The sequence below is a fragment of the Meriones unguiculatus genome, chromosome 12 (assembly GCF_030254825.1).
Source record: "Meriones unguiculatus strain TT.TT164.6M chromosome 12, Bangor_MerUng_6.1, whole genome shotgun sequence".
Taxonomy (NCBI): Eukaryota; Metazoa; Chordata; class Mammalia; order Rodentia; family Muridae; genus Meriones; species Meriones unguiculatus.
Genome location: NC_083360.1, coordinates 76,459,608 through 76,475,839, shown reverse-complemented (window position 1 = coordinate 76,475,839; position 16,232 = coordinate 76,459,608). Strand labels below are relative to the sequence as shown.

The window sequence follows — 16,232 nt, the reverse complement described above, 5'->3', positions numbered from 1 at the left end:
GTCTTTGCAAAAAGGAGGTTCCTGCCATGTTCTCTGCTATCCATATTCTTCCTGGCACAGAGCCCAGCCTTGCATTTACTGTTTTATTTGCAGAAACGTTACCTTGCCAGCTTTAGTGAAATCCTCTTAGATGTATAAATTACGTCAATAAAGTTTCACTTCTACATACATCTGAAATACCTCTCATTTCTAGTCTACTTAGTTGGGAAATTGTATTAATGTGATTTAGATTTTAATGCCCAAAGTAGTGAAAATGGGAGTAGTGGCAATACCATTTGCTCTATAGTTATTACCAAGACTAGATCTACAAACTAGCACTTACCAGCATTTTTCTTCACTAGTCTCTTACTTGCTGGTCTCTTATTTGCATATAATCCCAAACTGAGTCATATTGCTGAATTGAGCATACAAGTGAATTGTCCCATCTACTTTCCAAACAAAGTCTGTCTGGAAGGCCCAAAGCCTCAGGAAATAATTGGATGAGAATTAAATCCTCATTTTTTTTTAAAAAGTAAAGAATCCATATTACTTTCCATGTATTCCCTTCAGAATTAGGGGGGTGGTTGATATATTTGAACCAGAGGCTGCAAGTTACATCCCCAAGACAAACTAAGGCAGTTGGTTTCCACCATGCAGATGTCAAGGACTGGAACTACAGGCCAGACTCCAGCTAGCAGGAGTCAGCCATCTTCCACACCTGTACAGTCCAGTAGGGTCGTTGTGGTAACCGGAAGAGATACGCACTGGAGCCTCTTAAAAATGCTCTTTGCTACCACCGACCAGAATCTGCAACAGCAGAACTCAAGAAAATCCATTTTCTCCCTCCTCTTCTTCAGATCTACAGAACAGCTGTCCAACTACCTAGGAAGCGTTCTCTTTCTTTGATATGCCAAATATCCTAGAAGAACCAGTGACGAGTTTTGAAAAGCCCAGTGCACGTTCCCAGATTGAGGAATATTCTCAAAGAAGTTAGATCTCTCCTTCTGCAAGCAACCAACTTCCCTGAGTATTTTAAGAACAATAATTAATGCAAGGTTAAATATTACTCTAGCAGAATTTTCCAGAAGAGCAAAGTTAAAAGGCACACAGGATTTACGCAAAAATCCTCCCAAGCAGCTTTTTCTTCCTTTAGAAAGAAAGAAAGAAAGAAAGAAAGAAAGAAAGAAAGAAAGGAAGGAAGGAAGGAAGGAAAGAAAGAGAACTTTTCCTATTGTGGTTGCTAAATCCGGAAGCGCTGGCATCTTTGACAGCTTGAACTAAACACCATCCCCTTTAGAACTGCAGAGAACTTCAGATCGCCTTTGCCCCGCCCCCTATGTATTACGAACCATTGTATCCCAAGCTTTCTCATGATTGGACAGAGCTTCTGTCAATCTCGCATGTTGTCCCATTGATTAGAGGATCGAATCGTCAATTACTCTCGGGTCCAGACATTTCTTTTCGGGTTAGGTTGACTGCAGAGGCCAGACGTCTTTAGCCGAGCCGAGCACGTACAGGATCCCCCCCTTCCCCTCCTCCCTATTCTGGAACCGAGCAAGCGCTAGGAGGAAAAAAATCTGTTAAGCTCAGCAATTTTTTCAAATCCTGAAAAAAAGGAAAGAAAGAGAGAAAGAAAGAAAGAGAGAGAGAGAAACCCAGTCTCTGCTGCACATCCACAAACGCCATCCACAAAGCTGCATCTTTAAAAGAAAACCATCACAATAGACATTTACCCAGCAATCACTTAAGTGCATATTCCAGCTAGAAAAATTTTAAAGTCTTAGCCATTAAGCATAACCATTCTACCGTTGTTTATATAACGCACATCGTATAAATGTAAAATAGAAAGTTTAAGATGTACCACGTACCATTGCAATGTAAAAAGAGTACGTGAGAAACTTTAAAATGCTCAGACGAATTGCTTCATAGCTTGTCCCCTGTTTTTTTGCATTTTAAAAAAAAAAGCTAAATAAACTTGGAACCGTTGAAAACCCGGAAGAGCTTTTTTAAAAGCTGCTGGCCAATTGCAGGCTTCTTGGATAATTTTTTTTTTAAAACTCCAAATCAAAAGGCTTCTGCCATGGCAGAGCGCTCTCTCTCTCTCTTTCTCTCTTTTTCTCACACAATCACTCCCTCTCTCGCGGTCTCTCTCTCTCTCTCTCTCTCTCTCTCTCTCTCTCTCTCTCTCTCTCTCTCTCTCTCTCTCTCTCTCTCTCTCTCTCTCTCTCTCTCTCTCTCTCTCTCTTCTCTCCTCTTTGAAAGCGATCCAATCTAACCCGGGCTGGCTGCTTCTCAGATTCTCTCTGGATTTGCCTGGTGTGCTTGTAAGAGACTTTGCAGAAGTTGCGATCCTTTCGGCAGCCCCTCTTTTCCTCTCCCTACCCCCTTGTTTATTTCCGCAATCGCTGCAATTTGCATAGTAACCACGCACAAGGCGGAGGGGCCGGAGGGGGCAGGGACGGGCCGGGGCCTCCCCTCCTCCTGCTCGGCACAGTCTCCTCCTCCCCCACGGCTTGTGGCCAATGGGAGCCCCGGCCTTCAGCGCAAGCTCGGGTAGGGACTCCGGGCTGCGGAACGGCCCCTCCGGTGGTAGGCCCGGCTCCTGGGATCCGGGTTTTGGCGCAGGGCAAGTTTCCCTGCTTGTTGGAGCTGGCAGGAGGCTCTTAGAGAAGGGACGTTTGTCGTGCCTTTGCCCGCAGTCAGGACGGGTTTGCATGTGTTAAACACGCCTGTACACCTGCTTTCTCGGCTTCTTTTTCCAGAGCCTCTCGTGAGTTAGTAGGCTCGTTCCTGACGGTCGGTGAGAGGTTTAACCTTTATTTACCCCGATGGAGATCGAGAGTTAAAGGCCCTCTCTGGTGCATTAAATCAAGATGGAGCAAAATGTCACAGACAACTTATGTGAGATAAGGATTTCGTCCTGGGTTCAGAAGAGAAGAGAGCGGCCCTGTTCTTTGTAGAGGACTCAACACGGAATGGCTAGGTGGGCTCCTGAAAGAATGCGGCTCCTTTAAAGAACTGATGCTTTAACAACATTCCGATTCGGTCGCCAAGCTCCTAATTTATCAATATTCAGGCAAACCCTGGATTGTACAAAGTCAGGAGTCCCCCCCTTCCCCCGCTTCTTATCCCCCAAAAAGAAATGACCAGGGGAGGGGCACGTTAGTAACCGGTATGTGAAATAATTCCTTCTTCAGATTGACCTTCTCATTTCACTAACCTAGACTCTAACGACTGTGTCGTCATCTGAATATTTCACCGTCAAGCTTGTTTTATGTGTTTGTTTATACCATGAGAATAGCCTTTGGTGCAGAGCATGGACCAATGACATTAAAGGGAGTATCTCTTTAAATGGGGGGAAAAAACCACATCACAACTAGACTTAGACTTTTTGTTACTGTGTTGTTGTTTAATGTGTTTACTTTGTGTCCCTTCACTACTGGAAATTGCTCACCTGACTTTAAAAAAAAATATCTAGCCAAGAGGACTAAGAAATATCCTAGTGTTCTGGTTTCCATAACTGTCTTTGGTGAAAGATCTATCCAATTAATAAGACCCTTCACAGTTAAAGTAAAGGCTAAAGGAGTCTCACATTTTATCTTGAATTACACTTTTGGCATCAGTCGTGCACTTAACAGCTAGCCTGCTGGTGCAGCATTGCTGGGAGGAATTTTACTGTGGCTGCCCTCGGTGTTAGACAATTCTCATAGACTAGGATAAGTTTTTACTCTACACAGCCTGTGACATTTAATCCAGCCTCTGCCTACCAGCATCCACATCCACTTGGTATATTTCACAGAAACAAACTGAATAGAAAGACTTAGGTAATAAGGATGTTCATGGTGACAAATGATAGTTTAAGTAATAAAAAAAAAAAAAAACGTCCCAGGCCGAGTGCAGCCGGAACCAGGCTCTGTTGCCATCAGCAAGTTAAAATAACACCTATAGAACAGGATGCTGACCTGTTAGTAAGAATGAAGAGCCATTTAGCCAAGGGTTAGAACTTCAGATAAGGGAGCTGGAGAGATGGCTCAGCAGTTAAGAGCACTGGCTGCTCTTCCAGAGGACCTGGGTTCAATTCCCAGCAACCACATGGCAGCTCACAGCTAACTGTAACTCCAGTTCCAGGGAACCCAGCACCCATCCATACCTATACATACACATTAAATAAATAAATAAGTCTTAAATTTTTCAGATAAGAGATGGCTGGGTAAGGGGAGGGCTGCCCTCAGCCCCATGCAGCCTGTTACAGGAGAGCTGACCTGACCCTGCCTGGAGAGCTGTCCCTGTACCTCATCTGGGCAACACAGTAGAGCTGGCTCTGGTAGAGGCAGGCGAGGCAGCCCTGCTGGGCATGAGCACAGGAGAGAGCTGGCCTACCACTAGCCTGGCATGAGTTGGCGTTGGTGAGGCGGTGATGCCCTTCTCCTTCCCCCATTGACACCTGGAGTAGCTAGGAGAGCAGACCCTGGGGGCACGAGAGTGGGAGAGCTAGCCCTGAACCCCACCCCCAATGGCAGTAGAAACCAGAAGAGTGGGCCCTGCACCTCACCCGGGCAATGCAGTGGAGCTGGCTTTGATGGCAAAGGCCCTGGTGAGCCAGCCTCAAGGGTGTGAGCAGAAGAACTGGCCCCACTCATCACAGACTACAGCTCCTGGGAGAGGGACCCCGGCCCTGACTGGGCAGCAGAGTGGAGTCGGCTCTGGAGGCATGGGTTCTGCCTGCCTTGAGTACAGGAGAGGAGGAGAGCCTATGCTACCTCCTGCCAATGGTGGCATTGGGTAGCCTAGCCAGAGCAGTGCTGGAGAGCTTGGTGTGGGGAGCCAGTGAGCTGACCTGAACAGCTACCACCCAGCCTCTGAACTGGCCTAGTCCAACCTCCATATAATGTGTGATGGTTGGGGCACATTAAAGGGCCAGTCCTGCTATCCCAAAGCTGCAGGATCTCCATGGCACAGGGCAGCAACGGGATAACCAGGAGGAATCCTGATGAGGATCCAATATGGATGGGGTCACAGAAGCCAATATGTAATTGACATATTACAGTGAACACAAGTGAAGGTGTGTGGACAGAAGGGTATACTGCAGGACACACTGTGACACACTACAGTTTCCACAATGAGAGGTTTTCTGTGTTTTGTTGTTGTTGTTGTTGTTGGTGGTGGTGGTGGTGGTGGTGTGTGTGTGTGTTTTATTTTGGGGAGGAAGTTGCAAGGGTGAAAGGCAGATATGAGAGGAGAGATGATAGGACTGGGGTGAATGAAAGAACTTCAGATAAGTCCAAGAGGCTCTCACTGCACTGCCATGGTCTGAATAATCCATACTGCTAAGCAAGCCAGGCCTTGTAAGTTGTTGGTAACTGAGTTTTCTTTGCATTGTCTGTAGTTCATAATCCTGACTTAATGTGGTAGGTTGGGGGCATTACAAAAGTGATCTCTTATATGAATCTATAGTCAACAATACACAATGCATTTCAGAGTCCAACTTGGGTATTAATGTTGCTCAGACCATGTGACTTCACACAAATTATTTAGCCTGGGCAAGCATTAGCTTCCTCATTTGGAAGATGAGAAGCATTCAAGTAATATGCATTAATTAGCTCAGCCATATTAAGCCATGTTCTAAGAACATTGATGTGTTAAGAGCTAGGGATGGAGAAGAATATGACATTATCTCTGCCTTTAAAAAGCTTTTAGTCCAAAAGTAAAAGCTGAACAGTAATATGCATATGTATGTATGTATGTATACACACACACACACACACACACACATATGACAGTAGTGATCAAGTCTACATGGCTATGCCAGTAGAGTCATGAGGGTTGGGAAGGAATAAATGACATTTGTGATGAACCAAAAGTACACATTTGTCAGACAGGGGAAGAGCAGGTCATTCCTTTCCAGGTAATGTGTAGCAGTGCCTGACGATGGCTAATTAGTTTATATTGACCTGCTTTGTAGTAACCAGAGGATGGGTTAGAATGGCAGGTTAAGACGAGATCATGAAGAGCCTTATGAGCAATTTAGGCTTTCATTTGCACGATTGGGACAGAGTCGATGCTATTTAGCCAAAGAAAGAAGTAAAATAAAATTTGCCGATTAAGAAGCTCACTCTGGCCAAAAGAGCCACGTGGGGGCTGGGAACATGAAGACCTGAGCTTAGCTGCAAATCATGACAAGGTTCAGTGGATGCTGAGGTTAGGTTTGGATATGGAATTTGCCATATTCCCTTAGTCAGTGGCGCTATTTTAGAAGGTTCTAGAAGGAGTTGAGGCTGAGATTTAGGGAAGAAAATTACTGGAGGTCTGTCCCTGTGGCTATGTCTGATCTTAGGGCTTCTGTGTGTGTGTGTATGTGTGTCCTGGACACCATGAATTGAGTAGCCTCATTCCAGTGGAACACCCCCCCCCAACACTCATGCGCATCTCTCCCATCCCCTACCCCTACCACCCTGGCCCCAGGCCAGGAATCAGTAGGATGAAAGCTCAGAAATTATGAACCAAAACAAATCACTTTTTAAAGTTTTTTTCTTTCTATTTTGGTCACAGCCAAAGATAACATAATGGCACAGAGATGAGAAAGCAAGGGAAGGCACCATCAATGGTAGTTTTCAAGGAGTTAGATCGCCAGGGACAATTCAAGAGAAAACTTTTCTTGTTGTGTAATTGCCCACCTATAAAAATAGAAGAGACTCTGTCTCTGCTCACAAATCATCACTTCCATCATATCCTTCAACGTAGGAATTGACTCAATAATATTAAAATGGCACCAGTAATGGCAGTGCTCATATATTGGGTGTTTACACCCCGACTGCTTTGTCCTAAAGCTTGGGTTTGCATTCAGCTAACTTCCATTTTGCAACACCAAAAAGCAGGTGCTCCTCAAGAATGGTCACTCTGGGTTGATAATCTCATCGTGAGCCTGAGGTTCCGTGTAGTTTGGCTTCATGCCTTGAAAATAGTCAGCTCTTCCAGGAATTCTGCTTTGTTGACCCAAATAGAGCTCTAATCTTTTCATAAGATATTGACATAGAAATTAGAACACCAAAGCCTTATGGAGTTAGAGTTGCAATTCAAATCTGTAGTATGCTTTAATAATTGGTTTATTCTAAGTTGTGAACAAAATGGATTGTTAAAATAAATGTATCTTTCTATTTTCTCAGTTTCCCCAGTAAGTCGGCTAATGAGTTTTTAAAGCAAGCCAGTTAACACGGGCATTTGAAAGATTAACATAGCATCATAAATGTTAACTTTTATAAGCAAAATTAAATCTAGCAATTCATAAGGTACCTAAGTAAGCAAGTTTGGGCATATGTTTGTCTCCTTCCCAATCCCCAATGTGCTAGTCTTTGATATATAAATGAACAGTTTAGGGCATATATTTTCCATCCCTCCTTTCAGGGAAATAAGTGATATATTAAGGTCTCAGTGACACATGAGTAGCACACAATTCTTTTATCACTTGTTTAAAGAAAATTTGCCTTCCAAAAGGCTAAAGAGAGGACATAACTTTGAGTATGAGTGCCAGGACAATTCCCGGGATGCAAGAGAGCAGCGAGATGGTAGAATGCAGATCTAAATGACTCAGTGGGACAGAGCCACTTCCTCCGTGAAAGTTATGTTTAAGCTTCTGTGCACTGTGCTAATAACCAAGAGTGAGAATGCCTGAAAGTGCCTTTCAGTTGTTACTCTTGGAAACACCACAGGCTGTCCCCAACTTGGCATTTCACACTGATTTTTATCATATGCTTTCTTTTTCAGACTTCCCTTTTGCTCATTCTCCCCCTGTTGTCTTCTCATCCTAACCAGAAGTAATGCCTCACTTTTCTTTTCCTTTGCTTTTATAAAATCACTTTCTGACGTATATAAGCTTATCCCTCTTTTTCTTGTGTGCATGTGTGTGCACATGCATACGTGTGATTTCTTCTGTCCAGAAGTCCCTAACGTTTTTTCTCCTTATTCCATTCAGTTTTTCACCAGCTAATATAATGTGACATCTCACTCTCTTCAAACAGATTTGGTCAAAATCTCCTTTGCTCTCTATTATCTTACACTCCTCTAAAGCTCCATATGTTAAATGTCAGTTATTTATATACAGATAGACACTTATTTTATTCATTCTTGTGCAAAGTACCCCGAGGAAACCCTCAATAGATAGCTGTAAATATTTGGATAAATGCAGAAAATGGCTACCTTTCCCAGGCTCAACGCTCTGGGAGTAAACAAAGTCAGGGGTATGCTGCTGCTAGAGAGGCCTTATCACAATTGTGAGCATGAAGACAGACTCTGGATTTGCCTTTCTGCTCACCATACTGCTCACCTTTGACCTTGCTGGGTGGGTCTTATTCCCACTGCATAGACAAAGACACTAGGGTTTAACAAGATTTGGGGAGATACTAAGGCTCCTTTACACACAGTCAATACTTGAATAGACTATCTAGTTCATTTACAATTTCCCTTCAAAGCTCTAGCCTGTGATGTCTCCTTTGGGAAGGAATATGGACTTCATATTTCTTAAAGTAGAATTTTGTGGTTACAGCCTGTAATCATATTGTATGCGAACTCATCCTTCTCATCTTGGGCACAGCACAACAACTGCAAGAGGCTGAACAGAATGTGTCTAAGTGAGTTGCTGGGGTCCCCAGGGAGGAGGGAACTGGAAGGGAACTCACGAGGGTGCAGGCGCCGTATTGTACAGGTGATAAAACTGAACCCGGAAGAATTAAGGAAGGTGAAAGCAGCAACCTGAGGTTAGAATGCCGGGTTTAAAGTCGTAGGCTGTGCTCTCTACCGTTGGTGACTTTGGAGGGGTCAGTTTCTCTGGCAAGACCCTCTTGCTTCCTATTCTGTAAAACCAGAAATATTACCAGCCTTACTTTCTTTATAAAATTTGATGAGGATTCCGTGAAATCAGGAGTGAGGAACGAGCAAACAAAACAATTCCTGATATTCTGTTCTGTGAGGGCCTGGACTACCAGTACCTGTTAGTGTAGAGGCCTGAAGTCAAAGAATGATATCATTTAGTCATGTTCATCTCTCCTATATTTTTTAGGTTTTGGAATAGTGGTATGTATCACACACACACACACACACACACACACACACACGTGAGATCAAAATGAAGTAAAAATGAGAACAGAATCTCAAATCCATGCAATGAGATCCTGTGTCCTTTATTAAAATTTGACCTTAAGGGCTCACTGTGCATGAAGGCCTGAGATTGAATCTCCAGCACTCATATAAAAGCTGGTTGTGGTCCCATATGTCTATAACCCTAGTGCTGGGGTGTTAGGGAGTGGCAGCTAGAACCTGGGAGCCCCCTAGCCAACCAGCCAGCCTCGCGGACACCCTCCTCTGCCCTCCACATGTGCACACAGACACACGAACCTGAACACACACATACACATTCCTATGCACATACAGAGAACAGGATTTTTACCTTGAGTTTCTTAATAATCAAAGAGGAAACAGTGGGAACTTATGGCAATACAACATCCGTAAAATATTATAAAGGTCTAAAATGGTTTCCCAAGAGCAACACGGGTTTTCTGGTGTTGGAAAAGTTTGACCCATACCTTCCACCACATCCCCACCACGGTTGCTCTATGCAGTATGGACAGTGTGGTCACAGAGAGGCCAGTCTTCACTGTGATGCTCTGGGTGCGGGAAAAGGGTGGATGGCAACCATGTCTAAGGACTCTTCACCCATTGGTCAACTGCCTGGCCTAATTATATCAGCGCTGCCCTTGTGGCAAGGAAGACCTTACCTAGTTTAACACACGGATATCCGTAAGAGCAGACAATGAACACTAACAAGCTATAAGAGCACAGCTGGAGTTTGGCACCTCTGACCCATGGCTTTGCACACTCACGTTAAGAATGAATTACACCTCATCAAAAGTAGACAGAGAGGAAATGGGAACTGAGACCAGGTTGGCATGGCTGATGGCTTCAGTCTCTTTTCCATTTGGGTTCCAGGAGCTCTGCAGCCTCTCTTAACTTTTGTTTATCACAGATTTGCAAGGAAAACTCTAACAATGGGTGTGGGTGAGCTGAAGTTCTTGTTCTAATTTGAATCAAAGCAAGTAGGGATGTCAGTCTCAAAGCTTAGTAAATAGGCCAAGATCTCAAAAAGCATTATAGGAAAAGGGCAGGACAAGATCTGGCCCTGCCATGAGGACAACTAGGGGAGAAGCAATCTTTTCATGTTTATTTATGTATTTATGTAATAGTTATGTATATATAATATATAGCATAGTGTTCAGACTTTACCCACGTTAAATGTGCAGTTAGGCATTAAGTGCACTCACAGTATGTACAGCTTTCTCTGCCATCCACAGCCAGAGCTTTTTCTTCTTCCCAAACTGCAGATCCCTTTTCTCTTTTCCTCTTCTCAGGGCCTGGTAATGTCATCAGATTCTCTATCTCCAAGTATCATATTATAAGTGGAGTTATATAGTGCTTGTCTTTTGGTGACTAGCTTATTTCCCTTAGCGTGGTGTTTTGAAGTTTCCCTTGTGTCAAAATGTCCTTTCTTACTAAGGCTAAGTAATATAAACAGTGTCTTTGTATGTGTGTGTAGTTGTATGTTGTATGTGTGTGTGTTGTAATTCATTTGTGGATGGATACTTGGTTACTTGGGTTGCTTCTAAACTATTGGTTTTTGTAACTAACCCTGCCATAAGTATGAGTGCATTACTGTAATGTGTAGTCAAGGTCCTGCTTAAATGCGTTATGATATATGCCTAGAAGTGGAATTGCCTGATCATATGGTAAATATCATTTTAAGTTTTTGAGAAGGAAAGCCCAAGCTTAATTTTTCTTTGGGGAAAGATATCAAACAAATTCTTTGACAACTTTTGTCACTTACAGAGTTAATTTCATAACTCTCTGGCATCTTGGATTTTAGTTCCATGTGTTTAAGCTTTGAAAATTATTTGATTTATCAGGACCGCCCTCAATATCCTCCTCTGAAAAGAAAAATCTTTTTACTTTCAGTGCTGAGGATTAAAGCCAAGGTTTCATGCATGCCAGGCAAGTGCGCTACCACTGAGCTCAGCCTTAGCTCTGAAGAATATCTTCAGAAGTACCTTCTGAAGAGTATTGTTTGGTATCTAAGCTCTTTTGAAATTCTAAACATCCATTCTTCTGTATAGTAGAAGCACCTACATTCATTTCATTTCGGAAATACTTTCTGAATGCAGGAAACCAAGAAGAATGTTGGGATGATGGTTAGCAGAAGACAACAGGCTGTTTGCTAGGAGAAGAGGAGCTGGAAAACACAGACAGAATCAGCACAGTGACCTGTGGCTGGGCCATGATTTCATCACAGGGGTAGTCGAGAGCCACTAAAAGATGTAGTGAAGTTGGTTTAAATAAAACAAGACTTTATTTCCTAGAAAAATCACCATGAATCATTCTCCAGGGTTCTGTAACAAGCTACCTGTCATTTTCCTCCCTCATTATATTATTTTTACCGTTTAAATTTCTATTAATAATTTAAAATATTAAATAAGATCTTATATATTCCAGGCTAGTATTGAATTTTCTACGTAGTCAATGTGAGTCTTGATTTTTTTTTTTTTTAATCTTCCTGGGCCTACCTTCATACTGCTGGGATTACAGCCTTGTGCGGAGGAGTTCATACTCAGTTGATGGTGTTCTGGGGGTCAAACCTAAGGCTTAGAACGTTGAGATGAACACTCTAGCAGCTGAGCCTACCTTTTGTTTAAAAAGTAGGAAACAAAGTGACCCAGAGGCTAATTTGGAGCGGCAAGATACTTAGTGAACAGCTTGGTTAAAAAATGTTACATTGTACATCTCTGCACAGTGATGGGGAAAGTTGCTATTTCTCTTAAAGTGAACTCTACGGCTGAACTGTTGACCTGGCTGGTAGCGCAGTAAATCCTTTAGGTTATTGCTACGGTTGGTAAGGTTGTTTATGTCCTTTAACTAACACTTTAGTACCATTAACACTAGAGCAAATTAGAACATCTCTGACTGGAGATTACTATCCCTTTGTTACATAATAATTTAAACATTGTTCTGGGGTGTAGCTGAATGGTGGATGGCTTGCTGGCATGAACAAGGCTTAAGGTTCTATTTCTAGTCTGTGTGTTTGTCTGTCTGTCCATCTCTGTCTCTCCGTCTCTCTCTCTCACACACACATACACAAACACACACGAATAAAATATCACATACTATAATATTTTATTAAATAATCAGAAAATGTATACGTCATTAAATGGAACTTTTCCTTGATTGAGCTAGTTTATTTTTATTTTTGACTTTCTAACTTATTCTTTATAAATAGTCTCCGGTTGAAGCCTCAGGGTAGTGCTGCATGCCTGTAATCCTAGTTCCTGGAGGCTAAGCCTAGGAAGGTCACAGATTTGAGGCAAGTGTTGTGTGTGTGTGTGTGTGTGTGGGGGGAGACAGAGAGAGAGAACTCCAGCCAGCCAGCATGGAGTAGATAGTTCATATTTCAAAATGAGTAGAGAGCATATAGAAAACCTCAGAACCTGAGAGTACTACTGTCTGTCTCTCTTTACTCCGGAAGTTATAAATATGCTGCATTCACAGGGTTTTATAACTAGGAAAACAGTGAGTGATCTTATTAGGCCACCGCTTTAAATAATAGGTCAAGAAACAACTTGTTTTTTTTTTTCTCTAAAAATGAGTTATTTGGAGGAAATACTCCGGGTTTTAGTATGCAGAAGTCCTTGCTGTAGTGCAGATCTTAGGAGCCATCTAATCAGTGAAATGAGGCTGGAAAGAACAGCATTTACCTTCAGAACATTTTGTTATTTGGCATAGCATTTGCTTTGTGTTTACCAAGGAAAGAAAACCAAAGGAGACCGGGGAAAGCCAGTTACAAAAGAGGCCTTAGTGTGACCAGCATGCTTGCAATGGCTGCTATGCTGCAAGCAGGGTCTGGCTAAGACTTGAAAAGTTCAAGTTTTTCGTGTACTTGGTGTGTGCATTGTATAGTTAAAAAAAAAAGTAGGATTTTTAGAGAAGCCAAAAAGTGGTGTGCGGTTCTGGCTTTACCACTATTCCTATTCGTCTGCAAGTCCTCCTAAGAGATAAAACATTGACAATTCATCAAAGACACTCTAATTTGTCATGAGACAGCCACTGTAAACAATTTAAAAATTCTTTCATGTGTGTGGGTGTTTGCTCTGCAATTGTGTCTATATGCCATGTGAGTGTCTGGTGTCCAGGGAGGCCAGAAGACAGTATTGGATCCCATGGGACTGGAGTTAGAGATGGTCATGAGCCACCATGTGGTTGCTAGGAATTGAACCCAGATCCTCTGGAAGACCAGCCAGTGCTCTGAACTGCTGAGCCATTTCTCCTGCCTTAGAAATAATTTTCTCACCAGCCTTGACCACTAACAAAATTTACATTCACTATTTTTTTTCCAACAATCAATTATCAAATAAATTCAAGTTTTGGAAATATTTACTGAATGTCCCTGATATGCCAGATGTTGCATTAGAGTCTAGGGATACGGACAGGATGAAGCCGTGACCTGGTATTACACTGTGAGCATTTTGAGGAGCTGTTGGGTTATCTTATCAGCCATAAGGCTACTAGCATAGTAACCTCCTCTAGATCACAAAACACATATGACATTGCTCCAAATAGTGAGTTGCACCCCTCCCCCATTCTTTTTTTCAGTCCTAATACTTTATAGTGATACTCTTTAAAACTCTTATTGAACAGCATAGAAAATGCATTATGAACGCTGAAGAGTATGTTCTAATTACTAGTGTTTTAAAATATTTAGCTTCTCAATGTCAGAATTTGTGGTGGTTGCTGCCTTTTATATTACAGATAATTAAAGCATATTGTAATATCAGTGTTATTTAGAATACTGCCCGGGTCTATTGAACTTTTTGTAGCTTGTCCAAAATAGAGTTTATAGATAACAATTACAGAGATACATATTGATTTCTAAATTAAACATCTTTAATTGGAGAAGTATTGAAGAACTTACAAAACTCACCCTTCTCTTCATATGTTTTTTTCTTTCAAAGCCAAATAGGACCTAGAGTTTTACTGTTGCCCATATTGATCTGATGTTGTAACTGTAGTCATTTCAATGTGCCCAAAACTTTTCCTTAAGAAATGTCCCATCATAGCGACACTGGTATAAGTTGTCTCAGGGCATGTGATAAGCTCAATGGCAACAACCTCCCCATTCTTTCTCATATTACAAAAAAACAAAAAACCAAACACACACACACACACACACACACACATAAACACAAACACTATAATTGCCAGGCCAGTGTTTATTAACTCATGGAACTGAGCACTCATTTTCCCTAACCAAAACTTTCAAGTCACAGCTCACTGTGACTCTTGCTAGACTTGTTCCACAGTAAGAAAGTTTGCTTTGTGTATGCGTACTTTTTTTTTCCTCTTTAAAAACTTTTTAAAAGCTAGTTTTCCTGACTGCCTAGGAGCTTCATAATAGTGAGTTATGTCTATGCAGAAGAAAGATGTTTTACGCTGTAAAAAGTCCTGAGTCTGATTTCAGGGCAGCATAGACAAGCTGAAGGCCACTGGAGTGCCTAAACCTGTTTGTTCTGTGTTCTTATTAGAATTTGTGTATATCAAAAAAAAAAAAAGAATTTGTGTATATCGAACACAGAGGTGTTAAGGCAGAGTCCTGCACAGTCTGGAGTCTTGGGATCTGGGGCTTTCAGAGATGAGGTAGCAGAGGGGCCACTGCCCTGGATCAGACATTCCCTGAGTGGTATGCTTTTATTTGGGTCTAGATGTTACCTTTGTATGTGTCTACTCATATGGCTGAGCTAAAATGCTCATCTCTCTCCAGATCATGGAAGCATGGAAACTGTGCACTGCCTAGCTATCATAGGTTGTGACCCAAACATGTCTGCCTTAAAAGTTAGAGTAAGTGAAAGTAATTGTCATGACTCCTATTATCATTAGACTCATGTGTTCCATTGCCACAACCCTGTTAGACAGCTCCATTTTGCTTATACCGAGGAGCTTACTCTCCTGGGCATTCACTCCCTGTGTGCCTGACCCGAGGACCAGGTGAACTGCTTCATTTGGTTCTTCACTTTCCCTTCAACAGGGGTGTTAGCTGTGGGCAACCCAACTGACTTTGTCGAGTAAATGAGAGCCATCAGCTCGGTCTTCTCGCCCAGTGTCTGGTCGCATACTGGGGGAAACAAGATTGCTAACTCTATACCTCTCTGTTGGAACTGCATGTAAAGACGAGCCTGAAGATCCAGCCTTTGAGTGCTGGATCACGCAGGCTTCCTTCGTAGAAAGCCACTCATTTGCAGTCTGCGTGGTACTTTAAAGCTACAAGCAAACTTCAGGAAAGTTACATCCGTCTAAACAAAGACAAATGCCGCCTAAGTTGTTATTATAGTCCGTGGCCTTACTTACACAACTACACATACATACTACAATTATCTTCCCAATTTGACAAATAAGATTGGCTCTGTAAATAGCTTTCAGGAAAGGTTAAGGGCAACTCTTTGGGGCTAGAGAAAAGGCTTTCTCACGCCTGATAAAGCCACTCGCGTTCTGACCTGAATCTAAAAACAGGGTGTCCCAAGTGATTGGGATCCCACCTTTAAAATGTAAATTATCAGTCTGGGGTGATCGTTTGCTTGGCTGTGGAGAACGCCAGGGAATAGTAAGTGAAAGTACTGTTCTAAATGGGTGTGCTTAAGAATTCACAGCCCTCAGGACACAGCTAGTCATTAGTTAATTAGCCTTCTCACCCTTGCCCCACTGGCTGTGTCCGCCACCAAGTGCTGTCCCCAGACCCGGCTAAGGAGTTTGCCCCAGCGCTCCTCCGCTCTATTTCGTGGTTGTTAAGCAGACACCAGATGAAACCTATTCTGGACACATTTTTTTTTATTTAAAAAGCCAGACAGAAGGATCACTCCTAGAGGGGAAAAATGGCAACTGCTTGTCAGAATAAGAGAGAACGAGGGCGAATGGTCCACGTCTGTGGAAGCCCATTTCTCCCGTGGCAGAAGCGAGAGGGTCAGAAGCCCACCCGGCGAGGTCTTGCCGGTCTGCAAAGGTTTGGCCTTCCCACGGCTGGGAAGCGCCGGTGGCCATTTTCTTTCTCCTTTTCTTTCTTTCTTTTTCTTTCTTTAGGGGAGTAACGGGAAATTAAAAACGGAAAAGCGAAATCTCCTTTCCAGCACCAGCAACTCGGCTCCTCCCCCAAAAGAGAGAAAAAAAAAAAATGA

General features: G+C 42.6%; 1 protein-coding gene across 5 annotated transcripts in view; it reads right to left on the bottom strand.

Moving 5' to 3' along the window:
* Nfia (nuclear factor I A) overlaps window positions 1-16,232 on the bottom strand; it is a 526,906-nt gene that overhangs the window by 343,739 nt on the left and 166,935 nt on the right. Inside the window, exon 1 of one of the 5 annotated variants that reach the window (XM_060365919.1) lies at window positions 1,848-2,123. The exons of 3 other annotated variants lie outside the window; for them this stretch is intronic. In XM_060365919.1, coding sequence (XP_060221902.1) covers window positions 1,848-1,850 — 3 coding nt within the window. In that variant the 5' untranslated portion in view covers window positions 1,851-2,123. Of the gene's footprint in view, window positions 1-1,328; window positions 1,407-1,847; window positions 2,124-16,232 lie in introns of those variants that run through there. One more of the 5 variants, XM_060365917.1, reaches the window with a different exon arrangement.